This window comes from Perognathus longimembris, chromosome 17, assembly GCF_023159225.1.
Source record: "Perognathus longimembris pacificus isolate PPM17 chromosome 17, ASM2315922v1, whole genome shotgun sequence".
Lineage (NCBI taxonomy): Eukaryota > Metazoa > Chordata > Mammalia > Rodentia > Heteromyidae > Perognathus > Perognathus longimembris.
The window spans coordinates 12,769,201-12,789,983 of NC_063177.1; the positions used below are offsets into that span (position 1 = coordinate 12,769,201).

Below are 20,783 nucleotides of genomic sequence, written 5' to 3' on the forward strand. Positions count from 1 at the left end.
GGATCAACTGTATATGTCAGAGAACTAAGCTATTTTTAGTACTGGCTATGACTGTTTAAATGTTTATGTATTAATCATAAGTTACAAAAGCAAAATAATTAGATGTGATAATTTGATAAGAATAGTGCAGGCAATGTTTAGTAATAATGAAAAAAAATTCTTTCCCCATTCAAAGCAAACAAGAAGCTACTAAGCAAGCATTTCCTGATGCCTCTTCAGGAACAAAATGGCCAACACAGGTTATTTTAATATCATACGACTACTAGGACACATGCTGGATTGTTTGCTCCCTTAGACTATGGATCCACACTGTTCGTTTCACTCTGAACAGCTACTGCTCAGCTCTCAATCCATCGGACTCAAGACAACAGCACACTGTGAATACTCCATTATTGCCATAAACAACAACCCCTCAAACCCTTAGGAAAACTCTCAAGTCACAGATGAATGCAAAGTGGACTTGGTAAACAGGGACAGGGTGAGTTGAGTGGCTCTGTCACACAATGTACCCTCAACACACCTGAAATTCAGATGTATCTCTTTTTCAATCACCTTATGCCTTAACTCATGGTAAACCTTTTAAAGAGATGACTGATTCCTTTGTTTTTCAATGGTACTAAAATTTGAACTCAGAACCTTATACTTACTATGCAGGTACTCTATTATTTGGGCCACACCCTCAGCCTTTTTTGCTTTAGCTATTTGTCAGATATGGTCTTCCTTTTTGCCTGGCCTGAACTGGACTTCAAACATCCTATTTATGCTTCTCGCATAACTAAGATAACAGATTTTTATTGGTTGAGATAGGATCTCATGATTGCTTGCCTGGGCTGGCCTCCCAATTTCAGCCTTCTGAATAGCTGGAATTACAGTCATAAGACATCAAGCCCAGCTATAGATTACAGAATTTTTCTTTTAAGTGCTGGTACTAAGATTGGAACACTGGGCCTCACTATCTTGCTTTTTGTTGTTATTGTTCCTTCTCTCTCAGTCCCTCCTTCCTTCCCCCCATCCCTTAAGGGCTAGCACTCTACCACTTAAGCCATACTCCCACTTCAGGTATTTTGATGGTTAACTGGAGATAGAAGTCTCACAGACTTTCTGTCCCAGGCTTTGACCCTCAATTTTCAGATCTAAGTAGCAAGGATTATGGATAAGAGGCACTATGCTTTTTGTGCTCAAGGCTAGCACTGTACCACTTGAGCCACAGCACCACTTCTGGTTTCTGAGCGGTTGACAAGTTTAATTCTTCTTGGAAGAGCTCAAGAGTGACATCATATACCCCAACCAACACATTTCCTTACAAACTCATCCATGTTACTCACTGCTACATGTTTCTTTAGCATTCAACTAACACCTGTTCCACACTTTACCTACTTTCTAGTTCACTAATGAGTTGATTATTGTGTAACTTCACAGCCCGGTGCTGTTCCACCTGATCTTCCAATTCAAATATGGTTTCTTTCATGTCTTTGATCTCTGCATCACTCTCTGATGCTTTCTCTTGAAGTTTCAGGCTGGTTCTGCTCAGCTGTTCTTCTTGGTGATCACAGATCTCCTTCAGGTAAGAATAATCCTTTTCCATCTAAGACAAAATAAACATTGTCAGGTCAGTTTAACAACAACAACAAAGTTCCTCCCCAGACCACAGATCAGCAGCAAGGTTCACTCACAAAGTAGGAATGTTCAGAGAAACACAGTGTGTCCAAATGAACTGCTTTTGTGCGCTTTTTATCTAGATACCCTTCTTTCCAACACCCCTGAGCAGAATAGTGTTTCTTAAGAGGATCTACGATCACACTGGCCAGGAGAGTGACCTCCTGTGGCAGCTCACATCTGTTATGGAGCAGCGACCTCTGCTGGTAATACATAAACAGCCTCTGAAGCCAGGCTGTCCTGCAAATCCCATCTCCTCAAACATGACACTATAGTTAGTGTTCCTTTGAATGAATAAAACACAAGTGTGTCAGAAGGCATATTATATGGAAATATGCATGCACCCAATACAGAGAAATAGTACAGCACAGTTATTTCCATGTTTCACTTTAATTACACACTTGTAAACAATACATACACTCCAAATAACAAGAGAACCACAGGGCTGGGAATGTGGCCAAGTGGTAGAGTGCTTGCCTAGCATCCATGAAGCCCTGAGTTTGATTCCTCAACACCACATATACAGAAAAAGCCAGAAGTGGTGCTGAGGCTCAAGTGGCAGAGTGCTAGCCTGATCCTGAGTTAAACAAACACACACACATACACACACACACACACACACACACACACACACACACACACCAAAAACACAAGGCAACCATGTACTCAGACTTAACTGTAGTTAAATTTTGTCATATTTGTTAAATCTAGTTGGTTTTTTTTTTCTTGTCAGTTGTGGGGCTCATGGCCTGGGCACTGTCCCTGAGCCTCTTTGTGCTCAAAGCTAGCACTCTACCATTTGAGCCACAGCTCTCAAAGCTAGCACTCTACCATTTGAGCCACAGCTCACTACTTCCAGTTTTTTGAGTGATTAGAGACAAGAGTCTCATGGTGACTTTTCTGCCCCAGCTGGCTTCAAACTGCGATCCTCACATCTCAATCTGATTACAGGCATAAGCCACTGGCACTGGCCAGCTAGATCTTTTTAATTCAATAAGATTTGTTAATGCTTCAATCTTCCTTCTTCTGAGAATGACAAACATTCTAAAATTGATTTGTGGTCATGATAACATAGTATTTTGTGGGATATTTTAAATTTTACACAAATGACATACTGAATTATGGCTTCACAGAGCACTGTTATAAACTGTAGAACATAATACATGATGTGCTTTTGTCCTGTACTATACAATGCTTAGTAGCTCATCTAACTTATCAGCTGTGGTGGTATCTAGTAGATAACAATACATAAGGTTGTTCCTGTAATTGTATATTAGTATTCTAGCATGAATATATTAATTACTATGAAAAATAGTGCAATAAGCATCATTATCCTTTTGTTCTTGTCCTTTTTTAAATTTTTTAAATTTAATTTATGTTCTTGTCCTTTAACATTACTAAATATTCAGTATTTAAAAATATCTAAGAAATCAAAGCTTAGTATGTAATAGCTTTCTTGCTAGATTTTTTGTGTGTGTGTGTGGTGGTGGCACTATACTATATAGTTGGGCTTTTTGTTTTGCCCAATTGCATTTCATGTGCCAAACTTCTGGCTGTAAATTCTATGAGAAAGGGTGCCTCATCTGCTTTATTCACTACTGCAGTGTCAGATACAGAGGAGGCACTTAATGAAGATTGATGAGTGAGCTAACATTGAAAGGTAGTACTAAAGTGTTTTTCACATAGGAAGTTGGGATGGATGGATGGATGGATGGATGGATGGGAGAGAGAGGAAGAGGGAGGGAGAGTGATGGATAGGAGGGGAAGAGGGAAATAATGAGGGAAGAAAGGAAGCAATATGAGACAGCCGCAGCACTGCTTTGTGTTAAGGGTTAGCACTGCTGTGTGAAACCAATATTTCAATTACAAAAGTGTGTGTCTCTGGATTGCATCCTAAAATAATCATTGTAGGCTATGACCAGAAAAGTTTGAAAGCTGCTGAACTGATAAAAATGGCTCAGGCTGCAAATTCTAGAGTCAATGTACTAGGGTTTAAATCTCAATTCTACCAAATCAAACCTTCTATTCTTTTCATATCCTCATCTGAACAATGAGAGGCAGCTCAATGAAGTAATAATGTACTTACAGAGTTTATCACAATTCCTAGAATGGAATAAGCCTTTAATAGAAGCCATTCCTTCTCCCATAATGGATTGTGTCTTATGTGTATATAAGACACAGTAATATGAATAATAAGTCTATTTGATCAAGAAAATCATAATTTGTGGAAAAGGCCACAAGTCATACATCTCAATAATAGCTGCTTTCATGAAACATATGGTGATTTTAAGGAGCAGGAGATGCTGCACTTGAGTTACTAGAAGGATGGTGTCTCAAAGCAGCAACAGGAGGCTTTGAGTCCACCATGCTGAGGCAGCCAGTATGACTTTCTGCAGGGCTGGCTGACTCCATGTCCTGGAGTCTTCAGCTAGAGGCATATCACTTTGAGGTTTTTTTTTTTGGCCAGTCCTGGGCCTTGGACTCAGGGCCTGAACACTGTCCCTGGCTTCTTTTTGCTCAAGGATAGCACTCTGCCACAGCGCCACTTCTGGCCATTTTCTGTATATGTGGTGCTGGGGAATCAAACCCAGGGCCTCATGTATACAAGGCAAGCACTCTTGCCACTAGGCCATATCCCCAGCCCTGGAGTTTAAGATTATGTATGTGACTGGGACTGCTGTGAGTTCAGAGTAAATTTACAGAATAGAATGAGGGACTGATGGTTAAGGGGGGGGGGGAATTTAATCACTTGAAAAGAAATAGCTGATCAAGATGAATTGTATTTATAAACTGTGTTGTTAGTATTCAGAAGCTGCTTTGTTAAATGGCAAAAATAATCAACACATATCCTACAAAATTAAGAAAAATGAGGGAAGGGGTGGGTTGGGAAGGATGGGTGAAAATGTTGAAAGGGGTGACATTGATGAAGATGCACTATGTTCATAAATTGCTTTGTTGAATGGCAACTCCTTTGTACAACTACTTAAAGATAATAAAATATTCTTAAAAGAAACAGCTGAGACCAAACCCCTATACTTTCATAATCATTAATAGAGTTCTAGGCTGCCTTTTTGTATCATGGGCATCTCTACTGGCAGCCAAGGCAAACTTGAATTTAGCTTTTTTATTTGTACATTAAACACTGATACCTAGCAACATGGTTTTCAATCTCTCCTGGAAAGAGAAAGCACTGTAGCACTGTAAGCATTCCACTGAAGGCATCACACATCTTGGAAAATCAAATGCAGCCAGTAAACTGCATTACAGACAGATCCAAACCAATATTCCGGGATACCAGAGCACCACAGAGAGGGCAATGAGAACCTACCTGACTGAGGCAATTACCAAAAGCAGGTGGCCACAGAGGCTGTTCTGTAATCTTCCGATCAAACCCAGCTAAAATCTGAGCAAGTGTCACCACTTTCTGCCAGCTTATCAGACACTGACTGAATTGGGGGCGGGGGGGGGGGGAATACTGTCACTGGTTAGGTTCAACAAGAAACACTTAGAAATGGAAACGTATGCAGGAAATTTGATGCAAGCACTCTTGCCACTAGGCCATATTCCAAGCCCATGTGTGTAGGAAATTTGATGAGAAGTATTCTGGGGATCCTCATCATGAGAGAGTCAAAGAAGCAGAATCTGAGAAAGGCAAAACTGAGGTTGTCACACAAACAGAGCTAATGCCTCAGGAGTTCCTTACTGGGCATGCTCTCTTGCACTCCACTGATAAGGGAAGTCCTGGGCTTTCATTCTCCTGATGAATTAGCCATAGCATGTCATGATTCCTTGGTAAAAGTGAATCCTAGACAGATACTTCAGTTGGGTGTACTCAGAGACCCTTACAGAACAGTGTGCTTCAGAGCACTGTGATGCCACACATGTGTACATGTGTGCACACACACACACACACACACACACTCCTCTTCTTGGCCATGATGGTTTTACCATTGGATTATTTGACTACAGTGAATATTTATGTGGGGTGCATTTATCCAGCTTTCTTTAGCTGTGTATAATAAACTTTGGTTCATTTTTCATTCAAATACAATGTCAGAGAATGTGGGCAAACATACTATGAGGTCATTATCATAACCAGTACCATTAACAATACATAGAAAACAGTAAGGGCAGTGGATACGTGATGTTACCAATAATAAGAAACCTGGTTTGTAAAAGAAACTCCCTCCAACTGCTTCTTATATAGGGATGCTTATCCTTTTTGTGTGTTTTTCTTTGTGGTGTTGGGTATGATCCCAAGACTTCACATGGGATAGGAAAGTGCCTTACATCACTAAGCTGTTTTGTCACTTTGCTTGGATTTTTAGTGAATGTGGTGATTATATTGTCCATTCAACAGGATCATCTTGAGGACTACAAGAAATAATCTACATAGCAAAGAATGGTAAAAGACCACCATTTAAAGGTGAGGTATTTAAAGCGGCTCTAGCTGTCATAATATAGTCAACCAGATCACTGCAAAAGTGGCTGCTCGAAAGCTCTTCTGGTTTCCACAGAGAGGCTAAAGTTGCAATTACTTGCTGCCTATAATGGGACTTTAGGAGCGAGGAGGCAGCAAAGCCCGACCTGGTAGCCAAAGGGATAACAATAATGGTCCTCGATCTGACTCTAGTTTCTACTCCACCTGGGGCAGTTCCAGGGCAGTCACTATTGTGAGGGAGTCTGGTGTGGAGATTGAGGGAGTCTCTAAGAGGAAAGGATTTGAAAACTATCAATCAAGCAACTGTGATCACTCTCACCAACCTGCAACAGCGTTAATCATTTAAAAGGAAGATAAAACATTAGGAAGTGCTTAAATAAAATCCAATAAAATCAACATTCTTCTCCAGTAGAAAAATGTTATTTCATCCAGTATTTAGCCCCTAGCTAATGCTCTTACAGGGGAAAAAGTTGAATCTTCCTTAATCTGTCTCAACAGTGCCTACCACACATAAAGACTAAAATGTTAGCTATGCTTTAAACAAAGTTATTTTTTTAATATACTGAGAAAAATTATTATAGCCTCTCTCCTAATTCCATTGCAGAATTCTGAAATACACTCATTCATTTATTCATCTAATAAATATTTACTAAATCCACCTATTGTGTGGGAGAAACTACAATGTTGAAACTTTACATAAGGGGAAATAAACTTGGAATGATAGCTTGAGTAACTTTTCCTTTTGGACTAAGAATATGTTATGAAACCGGCACCAGTGGCTCATGCCCATAATCCTAGCTACACAGGAGGCTGAGATCTGAAGACTGTGGTTCAAAGCTAGCCTGGGTAAGCCATGAGACTCCTATCTCCAATTATCCACCAAAAAAAGCCAGAAGGGGATCTGTGGCTCAAGTGGTAGAGTGCTAACCTTGAGCAAAAAGCTCAGTGACAGCAGGCCTGGAATGCACAGGCATTTTGGCAGTGTAGTTTAATCTTAGTGAGCAACAGCTTCTGATGCATAGCCAGGAAATCTGGGGCTATGGCAGATTTCCCACGGCCTTGGGTATATATCATCTCAGGCTGGCTAGAGAAGGGGTGGTAGACCTTTCCCCAAACTGCCACCTCCACCCCTTCACCTCTACCTACTTCTGACTTATACAAGGGAAGCCAATAAACAAGATTTCCTTATGAAAGTTCCCCCACATGCCTTCCTCCCAGGAAAGTTTCACCAGAGAGATGATACTTTGTAGCCAACAAATGGGTAAATTTTGGGGAGTGGAAAATAATCTTTGCTTGTAACCTTACCCAACTAGCACATAGCCCAGTCCCCTCCTTTAGGCAGAAAAAATGTTTCCAAAGGTCCAAAGTTTGCCCTAGGCTCCACCCATCAGATTCACTGCCACCTGCCAAGGTGCTGGGAAAGGCAAGCAGCTTTCACAGTGATCCTCACTGATCTAGGATGATGTAATTTATTGAGAGAAACTTGGGTCTGTGAGACAGTGACCCCACAGGACTCAAGGCATCTCTGAAGAAGTATCTCTGGAGCTGAGGCAAAAAGTTGCAGGAAGGACCATTCAGAGATAGTCCTAAACACTTACTCTGAGACAGGAAAACTGTTTAGTGATAATAAAACAATCACTCTGACAGATGTCTGCAGTGGTTCTATGTGACAATCCTGGGTTTAAAAATGTCAAATTAAATGACTGAGAACTGAGGAATTAAAATTCATACCAGGAATGACAGGATGAGTTAACACTGGCTTGTCTTAGAAAATCGGTTGTTGTAATTCACCTCAATAACAAAAGAGAAAAACCATACAGTGATATAAAAAATAACAGATCATGCCAGTAGACAGAAAAAATTCACACTTGATTTTCACCAAATGACCAAGAAATGAAGAAGAATTGAATTCTCTTTTTATTTAAAAAGAAGACACTTCATAGCAAAATATGCAGGTAAGATAATAAAGAGTAGGTACCAAATGCCTACCACAAACATACTTAACGATGAATTAGGTATAAGGCTGAAACTATCCACACTTCCATCCAACAATGTGCCATATGCAAAGAGGCCTAAGGTCATGAGATTAGTCATCTGACATGCCAGGAGGATATGATTCTATATATTATATCCTACATGATAGGTCTGGGCTAAAGTGTTCCTGATGTCTTTTAGGCCACAGGTGCCTTTCTTTAGTACTACCTTCTGAACTCATGGCTGCTGGTGGCTTAGCTGATGTTCTGCAGTGGGCATACACTAAGTTATCAGTCTCGGCTATAGTTTGTATATTGTTTGTCCACAAGCAAACTCATGCTGAAATCTCACTCTCAATGGAAGTGGGCCAAGACCATCTGTTTAGGAGGTCTGGATTTTACTTTTCCAGGATTAATACAAAAAAGCAGGATGATTAGTGTAAGTTACAAGTTTACCTCAATTATAAGACTATGTTTCTGTTCACACAAAACAGCAAGATCAGATTAGGGTCGTGATATATATGGGAAGTAGAGCCTTTTAGAGGAGGTGAGGCTAGAGGGCTCTGTCCTTATGAGTGGATTAAGGGGATCTCACAGATCATCTGGATGAATCCCTCGAGGTATTCTGTTTTAAAGCATACCTGGCATCTCTCCTAACTTTTACACACACATGCTACAGCTTCTCCTTCTGCTCCGCACCCTAGACACATGTGGATGCCTAGTTTTACACTTCCTGACTTCTATAAAGGAGAGCCAAACTAAATCTTTTTCTTTGTAAACTACTCAGTCTCCAGGTATCTATTAAAGTAACAGAAAGTGGGCCAAGACCATCTGTTGAGGAGGTCTGGGTTTTACTTTTTCTGTGTTAATATAAAAAAGCAGGATGATTACTGTAAGTTACAAGTTCACTGCAATTACAAGACTATGTTTCTGTTCACACAAAACAGCAAGATAAGATCAGGGCCGTGATACATATAAAAGAAGACCTAGGTGGCACTGTGCCTCACATCTCACCTAATTACTGGCTAAACTCTTACATCCCGCCTAGAATTTGATAATTCAGGAAAGAAGACTTGGAATATATGAATAGCAGCTTGATTTTGTACCAATTATAGCTTGATTTTAAGTATATAGGAAGTTTTTACTCTAAGACAACACAAATATTTTCCTTTTCCTCCAAACAGATTAAATTTAGACCACAAACTTCTAGATTTAGGCAAAGCTATAAAAAGGGCAAGTTCATATCAGGGTGCTGGTGGCTCACGCCTGTAATACTAGCTACTCAGGAGGCTGAGATCTGAGGATCCTGGTTCAATACCACCCAAGGCAGGAAAAGTTTAAGAGAATTTTATTTCCAATTAACCCCCAGAAAACAAGAAGTGGCTGCTGTGGCTCAAAGTGGTGGTAGAACACTAGCCTTGAGCAAAAAACTCAAGGATAGCTCCCAGGCCCTGAGTTCAAGCTCCACAACCACCACCACCACCAACAAAAGAGTAGGTTCATACCTTTAAATACTTTCACTGTCAATCAAGAAAGGAAGATAAACAAGAAAATTTCCTCAAGAAGTTAGGAAGAAAAAAGGCCTTAATTTTTTTTTCAAAAAGCCAGGCACTGGTGGTTCATGCCTATAATCCTAGCTATTCAGGAGGCTAAGATTGGAGGAGCACAGTCCAAAGCCAGGCCAGGCAGGAAAGGCCTTGAGTCCCTTATCTCCAATAAACTACTCAGAAAACGCCAAAGTGACATTGTGGCTCAAGTGGTAGAGCACTAGCCTTGAGTAGAAAGGAGCCCAGGGACAGAGCCCAGGCTAAAGCCCCAGGACTGGCAAAAATAAAAATTCTTTCAAGAATAATTAATAAAGGTAAAAACAATTTATGGGGGCTGGGGATATAGCCTAGTGGCAAGAGTGCCTGCCTCGGATACACGAGGCCCTAGGTTCGATTCCCCAGCACCACATATACAGAAAACGGCCAGAAGCGGCGCTGTGGCTCAAGTGGCAGAGTGCTAGCCTTGAGCGGGAAGAAGCCAGGGACAGTGCTCAGGCCCTGAGTCCAAGGCCCAGGACTGGCCAAAAAAAAAAAAACAAAAAAAAACAAACAAACAATTTATGAATTAATCTAACTGGTTCATTGTATTCATGAAATGTAGACAGACATACTCTTTTTTTTTTTCTCAAATTTTTATTATCAAACTGACTTACAGAGAGGTTACAGTATCATACGTTGGGCATTGGATACATTTCTTGTACTGTTTGTTGCCTTGTCCCTCATGCCAGACATACTCTTTTTTATGAGTAAAAAGATTACTGTACTCCTGTCAATACAGATTTATACACACACAAAAAGTAATTGAGAAATAGTCTAAAAGATACACAACAAAATGTTGGCAATTCTTTCTCCAGATGGTGAGTTTAAAGGAAAACAATTTTTATTTTCTAAACTTTTCTGTATTCTCTAATTCTTTTATAATGAATGCATAATTTCATGATCAGTCAAAAACAAAAACTTGGCAGTATAGGGCTTGAACCAGGGCTGCATGCTTACAAGGCAAGTGCTCTACCACTTAAGCCATCTCTAGCCTCAAACTATTTTACGGGGCCAAATACTTACACCTGTATTTAATATAATACCAATCAAAGTACCAAAGAACTAGATGAGGAACTGAAAGGAGACTTTTGTGAAAGTCCACCTGGAAAACTGAACACTTTGCAACATGGCAATGAGTATTATTTATGAAAAAAAGCAGTCTCATTCTGCAAAGTTACTTAATGCCAAGCTTCATTTATCAATCTACAACTTGAATGAGTACCTGGCTAGTAACCTCTAACGAAATTGCTTCTATTATCTTCAATAAAATACCTTTGAATTTAGAACACAGACAAGAAAAGTTCCGAACATAACCTACCACCAACACTGTCATCAGCCAAATGCAGGGTACAATTGACTAATCCTAAAACAGAAGGAGCAATAGTTTTCTCCTTGGAAGCTCATGATATGTAAACTATGTTTTCAAACAGTGACAACTCCAAAATAAGGTGGAAAGAGGTTTTTAACTTATATCCCCAACAGACTCCCAAACCACAAACTCAGAAGTTGGAGGACATGGTAGGAAGTCATCTTCTGAACCTTTCTCAGCACTACTCTGTGAGGTGGGCAAAATATCATATAATCACTACCAATCTTCCATCAAGTAATAAACTTACAGACCAATCAAAAGGTTATAAAAATGAAGGAAGTGATTATTTATTTGGGCTCCAAGCTAAAAAGAAAAAACTTTAAAGGAAATGATTAACAAATTTGATGACATAATTTAATAGCAAGAGTTGGCAAGGGCTCAGGGAAACAAGTACTCTCATGAACTGCTGGTTGAGAAACACTTGGCATAATATTTCTGGAAGGTAATCTGGCTGGATGTGTTAAAGTCTTTAAAATGTTTATACTCCTTGACTCACTAAGTCAACGTCTAGGAATTTTTCCTAAAGAAATAATCAGAGAGATATAAAAAATGTATTTATAGTATTGAAAGACTAAAAAGAGCATAAACAACCAATAATGTACACATGTTCAACAACAGAGAACAAGTGAATATAAAATAGTTAACTGGCTTTAAAACAATGTTTAAAAGAGTATTTGATGATGAGAATAGGCTCAAAAATACTATTGGCAACAAAAAGAATTAGTAACATGTACAGACAAGACAGTTCTAAATTTCATTTTATCTTACTGTTTTGTGGTGTTGGGAATCAAGCCCAGGGCTGATGCATGCTAGACAAATGAACTAGCCCTAGCCACTCTCCAGAATAGGATATTCTTTATCACTACATCACTGATTATTACTTACTACATTCCCACTCTATTTTGATGCCGGTATTCAGAAATGTGGGTTATCTCACTTTTGAATTCCCAACACTTCTCTGAAATCCAGTAGATCTTTGAGCTAGAATGCAAGATTTGTGGGTAAAAGTGACTGGACAAATGATTATCTTTGTTCTGTAACTAAAGGTCAGGGCAAGAAATGCTAACAGGGATGAACAGATGCCTATAAAGACATCTCTCTTCTTACCTTGGCTAGCAGGCTTGAGACGTGTTTAATTTCACCATTTGCCTTTAGCAATTCTTGTCTGAGCTCAGTACAAGACAGTTCTAGTTGATCTTTCTCAGCTCTTGCTGCTTTCAACATTTCCTGAACTTCGCAGTTTTCTGTAATCTGGCCCAGGGTACTACTGGCTTCTGTATGCTTTCGCTTATCACTCTCCAAATGAGCTTTCAAGGACCCATTCTCCATCTTCAAGCCTTCCAAGGTAACTCGACATTCTTCCAAAGTTTTGGCCATCACAGTATTGTTACACCTTTCTCGTTCCAGAAACCCATTTAGTTTGTCATTTTCTTCCTTCAAGTGCTTAATCCTATCTAAAGCTCCTTGGTTCTCCTCTTCAACCTTCCGTAAGCTACAGGTAAGCTGCTGCTGAATGTTGAGCAGCTTCTCTCTTTCAAAGCGACTATTCTCAAGAATATCTGTGCACTTCTGCTCTAGTTCAAGGATTTTTCCTCCCTGGGTGTTGGGCTCTTCATTCTTTACTCGCTCTTGTAAAAGACTGATGAGTTTCTCATTTTCTTGACTTAGCTGCTCTGCCCTCTCTCGATGCTGGTGGAAGGATGTCTCCAAAATTGTTTTCTCATCTACCAGCTTCTCATTCTCAGCTGTCAGCTCCTGGACCATTTGCTGCTGGTCTGATAATTCCTGCAGAGTAGCCTGCAGCTCTTCTGCAGTGCTGTGCTGATTCTCTTCCATCTTTTGTATCTTCTCTGTAAGAGAAGCCAGGGACAGCTCACTTGCATTGTTTGGGGAGCTCCCAATGGGGGAACACTTGGAGCTCTTAAAAGGGTTGCTAGTGGAAGATAGGGGCCGAGATGGGGTATCTGCAGTGATGTGCTCAAAATCAGAGGCATCTGGCGACAAAGAAGCTTTGGTAACATCACTGCTTGAAGAACCTGATGTCCTTAATGCATTCCCATGTGTGTTTCTTTTGTACTCATCAGTTTCACATGACAGATCATTTCCAGTTGGGCTTCCAAAGCTCGACTCTTGAGTTATGGATGTCGGGCAGCTGCTGTCACCAATGTGACTTAATGCCCCTTCGGAATTCGGCGACTGCTCAAGGTAAGTCAGTTTCTCCTTCAAGGCCCGGTTTTCTTCCTCTAGGTTGGCAAGCTCTTTTTGAAAGGTCTTGTTCTTCTCCTCAAGGGCTCTTACCAAAGGTTCTGTGTCACCTGGTAGAGCGATAGTTCCATCGGCACTTGGGTCTGAAGCATCGGCCCCCTCAGAGCTCACAGCTCTTCTCTCTTTGCATTTCTTTAGTTCACTTCGAAGTCTGTTGATTTCACTGTCTTTGGCTTTGGCTTCTGCCAGAAGTTCCCGAACCTGGGACTCAAGCACAGCCTTCTCTCCACCTTCATGGTCTTGCTTGGGTTTTGCAGAAGTGGTCCTCAGGTGCTTGGTAGGAGTAGGTGTGCAGGAGGAAGTTGGGCTGGACCCTGATTTTTTAGGGTTGGAGGAACCACGTGGCACAGATCTCTCTCTTGAGCTAGCTACTGAGAGGTCCCGTGGAGCTGGAATGCCTGTCCGTTTGGTTGTTGAAACAGCCCCTGAAGACAGAAAAAGAAAAAAAAATGAAGAAAAAAAAAATCAAGCACTTATATAATGAAAAACAAATGACTTCCAAACACATGGCATAAAGGATAGTGGCCGTCACCCTTCATACATTTCCTTCCCATGGGTTTTTGTACCTCCTCCCACAGCACTGCAGGTGAGGAAGAGCTGACTCTCCTAGTCTGAGCTACCAGGAACAAATCCCAGCTACAGCTGCTGGTTCAAGGCAGAGGCACACACCTCAATCAAGATGAATGGACACTGGCTGGAGGTAAGAATATGGTAGAATGCTTCACTTGGGCCCTGAGTTTAAATGTCAGTACCACAGTCAATCAATCAATAAAGTAATACAAGAGCAGCCACCTCACCCTTATAAAAGGAAGGTAAGACTGAAGACAGAAGAATAGGAAGAAGAAAACCAAATTCTTCATGACCTCACTGAGCTGTGAAATCAAATCCATTTAGAGGATGGCCTGTTGCCAATACATATGCTTTCTATAAGTCACCCTGAATTGGGTTTTCTGTAACTTACAATTTAATACATCTGCTCTGATAATGTTGGCAACTAAACAATAGCCTTTCGACAAAATATAAGTTTATCATGCATTTCTCAATAAAAACTTGTAGAAAACATTGTTAATATGTTTTGACTAGGAATATAACTTTGAGAAATCAGAAGAAGGTATGGTGCCACACACCAATAATCTATCTACTCAGTAGGTGGAAGTAGAAAGACTGAAGTCTGAGGCTGGCTCTCCCAAAAGCATAATACCGCAAAACAAAACGAGCAAAAAAAAAAAAAAAGTGAGGGGTGGGGTAGGGATAGAGTTGTTCAAGCCATGCAATGCTTGTCTAGCAGGCATGAGGCTCTGAGTTCAAATCCCAGTACTAACAACAACCACAAGATGAAATCAAAAGAAAGGCTGAGGATGTAGCTTAGTGGAAGAGTGCCTGCCTAGTGTTTGTTTGCAATGCCCTGGGTTTGATCCCAAGCATCACAACAAGAAGAAATCAGAAGATAAGAATCATCAAAAGAGAAACAGATTAGATCCAATGATGTATCACTTTTAATATCAGTGGAAATGATGTGTTCATTTGCATTCTGAGAAATAAGAATGAGTACAGATAACTATGCATCAGTTGTAAAGGTTAAAGAGATTTACATGACAAGGAAATGATACAGAATTTAGAATATTTATAACAAGAAATGTAAGGTGTAAGGAGGAAAAAAAAAACCCAACATTAGTCTTCTTTATGCTCCAACACTGAATCCCACCCCAGAGATTATAGGAAAATGAAAACTCTGGACCTATTTCACATACACAAAGACCTCTGGAAGAGTCAAGGCTGATTGTTTGTAATATGGGGTGGTGGGATCTCTAATAACAAAGGATTCCAGAAGTAGTTACCTAGTGGTAGCTCTCTACAGTATAGAAAAGCAGTGTGGAAGGATGGACCCTGAGACTGAAGTAGCCTGGTGATAATGACAGAGAAGTTAGTAGAAAAGCAGGCAACCAGGGAACTGTGGCCTATACAACTGGCAGATGACAGGTTAAGCTTAACCAAAACCTGCCTGACAACAAAATGGGGGCAGAGGGCTACAAAAAAAGAGAAGCCAGGAGCCAGTGGTTACTGTCTGTAGTCTGTAATCATAGCTACTAAGGAGGCTAAAGAGGCTGATTCCAAGCTAGCCAGGGCAGGAAAGTCTGTGAGATTCTTATCTCCAATCAACTACTCAGAAAAGGCCAGATGAGTTCAGGCCCCAGGAACAGCAGAAGAAAAAAAAAAAAAAGAATGATGAAGTAGGAAGGACAAAATAATAATAATAATAATAAAAGATGGGGCTCTAAATCTCTTTTTTCTTTCTCTGTCTCTCTGTCTCTGTCTCTCTCTGTCCCTCTCTGTCGCTCTGTCTCTGTCTCTCTCTGTCTATCTGTCTCTCTGTCTCTCTCTTGTCAGTTGTGGGGCTTGAATTCAGGGCCTGGGCACTGTCCCTGAGCTTTTTCACTCAAGACTAGTGCTCTATCACTTTGAGCCACACAGCTACTTCCAGTTTTCTGGTGGTTAACTGGAGATATGAGCCTCATGGACTTTCCTGCCCAGGCTGGCAGTGAATCACAAACCTCAGATTACAGCCTCCTGAAAAGCTAGGATTATATACGGGAGCTACTGACACCTGGTGGGGCTCTAACTCTTTGGCGTCAAGGACTTACAGGAAACAGGAGACCCACAAATCAGAAAGCCTTCTTCAAGGATTCAAATCTTCACTATTTAACCCACAGTCAATTTCTGCAACAAATTGGCTGAGGTGGACCGTTGTCTTCCTGTGGCATGTCTATGCCATGCACTCTTTTCTCTGCCACATTTCTTTTCTAATAAACTTTCCTATCACCTTTATTATGTTCACATCTTGTTTGAATTCTTCTTTTGCCAAAGGCAAGGATGAAGTCAACTTAGATGTCCTATATTTCTGGCAACATGATTCATTGTACTAGCCAGGAAGTAAAGGATTTAGTATCTTTTTCTGGCTTAGATTCACCAGTAGGTAACACTAAGACAGATTCAGAACCTAGCCTGGCTTAGCTGCACCAAACCCACCGTAAAGTCTGTTGGGAGCCAAGAGCAGCTACTAGTGCAAATACCTGACTCTGGGCTATGAGGAACAGCAAAGGCACCCCCTGCTACACAACTACCAGAGTCCTTTGGAAAGTTTGAATAACAAGGGCTAAGCTGTTGTTATTAGCATGTAGGAACTGTGGTTATTACATTTACTTTTTCGAATTAAGCTCTGGAGACAATGAATATTATAATAGATGTTAACAATTAGGCATCTAGATGCTTCAATTGCATCATGTTAAATTACTCAATGAAGAAAGGATGTAATTATTCTTACAAAATGAAGATGAAGACCACTAAACAATAAAACACTTTCTTAATGCCAACTCTTTAGAATGAAGTCATCCTGGCAAGGGCCACAATAAAACTTAGGAGATAACAGAAGTTTCATCATTACTATGGTCCAACAGGAAAACTTGTGGGTCTTTCACTGAGTTAAGGATTCTCTGTCTTCCTTCTTCCTTTACATGTACCACTTCTCTCCATCTCTCCAGTCATTTATTAGTTTGGGATGGGAGAACTCAAATAGAAAAGCATATCAACTACATCACCTCTCTCTCAATCTTAACCGCTCTCTTAATCTCTCTCTTTCTCTCTCTCCCTCTCCCCCTCCCTCCTTCCCCACAGCCCTCAGAAACTAGAAAGGAACATATAATTGAAAAAGAAACATAGTATTGAGAATAGTTAATCATTAATGCTGGATGGTAGTAATTTTACTGTTTTTTTATTGTTACAATTATGCAATAAATTTTAAAATAGGAAGTGCCTAAAGACATAAAATATACTACTAATAAAGGACATACAAATCAAAACCACAATGAAATCTTACTTCACACCTGTCAGAATAGCAATCGTAAAAACAATAAAAGGTAAGTACAAGGATGTGTATACTTTTGATGGGAATGTAAATTGCAATGGAGAAGAATAAGGAGGTTCCTTGAAAAATAAGAAATAAAATTACTGTGTGAACACAGCAATACCACTTAGGGCATGCAACACAAAGGAAATGAAGTCAGTATGTTCAAGAAACACCTCTGCTCACATTTCATTGTAACAGCACTAGTCAAACAGCCAACAGAGGGAATCACCATATCTATTAAAGCATATATGTGTGTATACATACATATATGTGTTCATACATGGTGTACATGTGCATATTCACGTGTGTACACACACACACTTTAAAAGGATAAAATTCTGTCACTGGTAACAATATGGATAAACCTGGAGGACATTATTAAATGAAATAGGCCAGACAAACGCTACATGTGGTGACTTGTATATGGAATCTAATAAAATTTAACTCATGGAAGCAGAAAGTAAAATGTAGTTATGAGGGGCTGAGTCTGGGAGAAGGTGAAAGAAATGTGGGTAAAAAGATAAAAAACTTCAGTAAGATATGAGGAATAATATCAAGAGATTTATTATTCATTATGAAGTCTGCTGTTAACAGAAATGTATTAAGTTCTTTAAAATTATTAAGAGTATCTAGGTGCTTGTGGCTCATGCTTGTAATCCTAGCTAGTTTTGAGGCTCTAATCTGAGGATCAAGGTTTGAGGCCAGCCTGGGAAGGAAAGTCCATGAGACTCTTATCTCCAATAAACTACCTCTCAAAAGCCAGAAGTGGACCTCTGACTCAAGTGGTGGAGCTATAATCTTGGGCAAAAGAAGCTCAGGGACCCAGGCCCTAAGTTCAAGCCACAGGACTAGCACACACAAAAAAATTGTTTTAATTACTAAAAGTAGACTTTAAGCATTCGTACCACACACAAAAAAAGTGAGGCAACGTGTGTGTGTGTGTTAAAAAGCTCAGTGTAGCATTCCAAAATGCAAACACTTTCCAACCATTATATTAGGCATGATAAACGTGTAGAATTTTAATTGGACAATTAAAAATAAACTTGTTGTGGGCACCGTGGGTTTACACCTGTAACTGTAGCTGTTAGGATCCTCATGATAAGGAGGATGGCAATCTCAGGCAACCTGGGCAAAAAGTACACAAGACCCTGTTTTTTTTGTTTTTTTTTTGTTTTTTTTTGCCAGTTCTAGGGCTTGGACTCAGGGCCTGAGCACTGTCCCTGGCTTCTTTTTGCTCAAGGCTAGCACTCTGCCACTTGAGCCACAGCGCCACTTCTGGCCATTTTCTGTATATGTGGTGGTGGGGAATGGAACCCAGGGCCTCATGTATACAAGGCAAGCACTCTTGCCACTAGGCCATATCCTCAGCTACAAGACCCTGTTTTAATTAACAAAAAGCTGCATGTGATACATGCCTGTCATTCTAGCTATGCAGAAACATAAATAGCAAGACCATGATCCAGTCGGGTTCAGGCATAAACATAAGACTACATGTGAAAAATAACTAAAGCAAAAAAGCTAAGTGGTAGGTATTTATAGCTCAAGTGATAGAGCACTTGCCTAGCAGAAGAAGGCCTCGAGTTGAAAATCCTAGTATCACAAGAAAAACAAGTGTCTACAAAATTAAAAATAAGCTGAGCTTGGTTGCTCTCACCTATAATCACAGCTCTCATGAGACTGAGGCAGGAGGATCAAGAGTTTGAGGACAGCTGGAGCTACATAGAAGACCATGTCTCAACAAAAATGAAAAGGAAAAAAAAACAAAACTTAAACTCAAAACAAGAAAATCCCTACCATAGCAATATGCAGACAGAGAAGAAAATGGAAAAATACATATTCTTTGAAGATTAAAAATTGTATTTAAGCTGGACACTGGTAGCACATATCTATAATCCTAGCTACTCAGAAGGCTAAGATCTGAAAATCACAGCTTGAAACCAACCAGAGCAGGAAAGTCTAGAAGACTCTTCCAATTAACCAGCCAGAAACAAAATCCCACAGGTATTAGAACTAGGAAACTGAAAGGGAATACCAAAATCGAGAGACACAGGGTAAAAAAGACAAACGATTACAAAAGCAATACTTGCAAAACTGTTTAGTGTAAATCTACTACTGAACAACTCATGGGGGGAAAGGGAAAGGGGGAGGGGGAGGGGGGAACGAGGGAGGAGGTAACAAACAGTACAAGAATGTATCCAATGCCTAATTATGAAACTGTAACCGCTCTGTATATCAGTTTGACAATAAAAATAAAAAAATACAAAATAAAAACAACCAAAATCCCAGAAGTAGAGCTGTGGTTCAAGTGGTAGAGCCCCAGCCTTGAGCAAAAATGCCAAAATAAAACAAACAAACAAAAAAAAAAAAAACCCAACCCCAGTACCTAGAACCACAGAGGAGGAAAAGTGGGAGAAAAACAAAGGACGAAGTAAAGTAAAAAGATTGATAAGAAATGTACTCACTGCCTTACATATGTAACTGTAACCTCTCTGTACATTACTTTGACAATAGAAAAGCAAAACAAAACAAAACAAAAAGCCCAACCCAGCACCTAGGCCCTGAGTTCAAACTCCAGTACCTGCACATACAAAAAAAAAGTACTTCTAAAATAGCAATTGCAGGGTTGGGGAGGTAGCTCAGTTATAGCACATGTAAAAGTTCTGGGTTTGATCTCCAGTACTGTAAAACAGAAGCAGGCAGGCAAAGGAGTGATGAGAATGGAGGGAATCATGTCAAGATCATTTAAATTATGTACCAGGTAAATAAGTCCTGTTTCAAGTGGTGATTCTCATGAGCTGGAAATAAAATATTTTAATTCTTTTTTTTTTTTTGGCCAGTCCTGGGCCTTGGACTCAGGGCCTGAGCACTGTCCCTGGCTTCTTCCTGCTCAAGGCTAGCTCTCTGCCACTTGAGCCACAGCGCCACTTCTGGCCGTTTTCTGTATATGTGGTGCTGGGGAATCGAACCTAGGGCCTCGTGTATCCGAGGCAGGCACTCTTGCCACTAGGCTATATCCCCAGCCCCTTAATTCTTTATTTATTGAACCCTCATCTGTATCAAAGAATATTCCACTATGTTTGTTCTTGGTATGTCTCTCTAAAGTGATCAGATGAGGGAAATTATGACATTCTGAAATGTTAATAATTTTTCTTTGAACTAGCCAATGATAATTTCATTGAGTAACTGATCTGTATGAAAGACAGGAGGGGGATGTAAATGAAAGTTCATCATCTTCACACCCACGAAGTTGCTGTTTTGCTTTCTCAACAGAAAAAGAATTCACTCATTTAGTTTTCAAGAACTTTACCTATTTGGATTTCATTAACTAGAACTCTTTCTTTTCTCGAAGAGTTCCAATAATTTCTTTATTGCCAAGTCTAATTTCCACATTGTCTTCAACCTTCTCAGCTCTTCAGTGGCCACTAAGTTTCTGGACTTTATTCTTTTCTTTGTTCCTTTTCTTCTTGCCAAACAATGGTGCCCATCATTCTGGTCCTATCATTCTAGGAACCTTCAAATCACACTGAAACCTCCTTTCTCTTTCCTTTTGCGAACAAGTTGGCCAGTAAACCTCATTATCATTTTTGGA

General features: G+C 40.1%; 1 protein-coding gene across 8 annotated transcripts in view; it reads right to left on the reverse strand.

Moving 5' to 3' along the window:
- Window positions 1–20,783, reverse strand: part of Specc1 (sperm antigen with calponin homology and coiled-coil domains 1) — a 273,509-nt gene that overhangs the window by 73,816 nt on the left and 178,910 nt on the right. For all 8 annotated transcript variants that reach the window (XM_048366744.1, XM_048366746.1, XM_048366743.1 and 5 more), the window contains 2 exons: window positions 12,133–13,715; window positions 1,378–1,585 (listed from right to left, as the gene is read on the reverse strand). In XM_048366744.1, coding sequence (XP_048222701.1) covers window positions 1,378–1,585; window positions 12,133–13,715 — 1,791 coding nt within the window. The remainder of the gene's footprint in view (window positions 1–1,377; window positions 1,586–12,132; window positions 13,716–20,783) is intronic.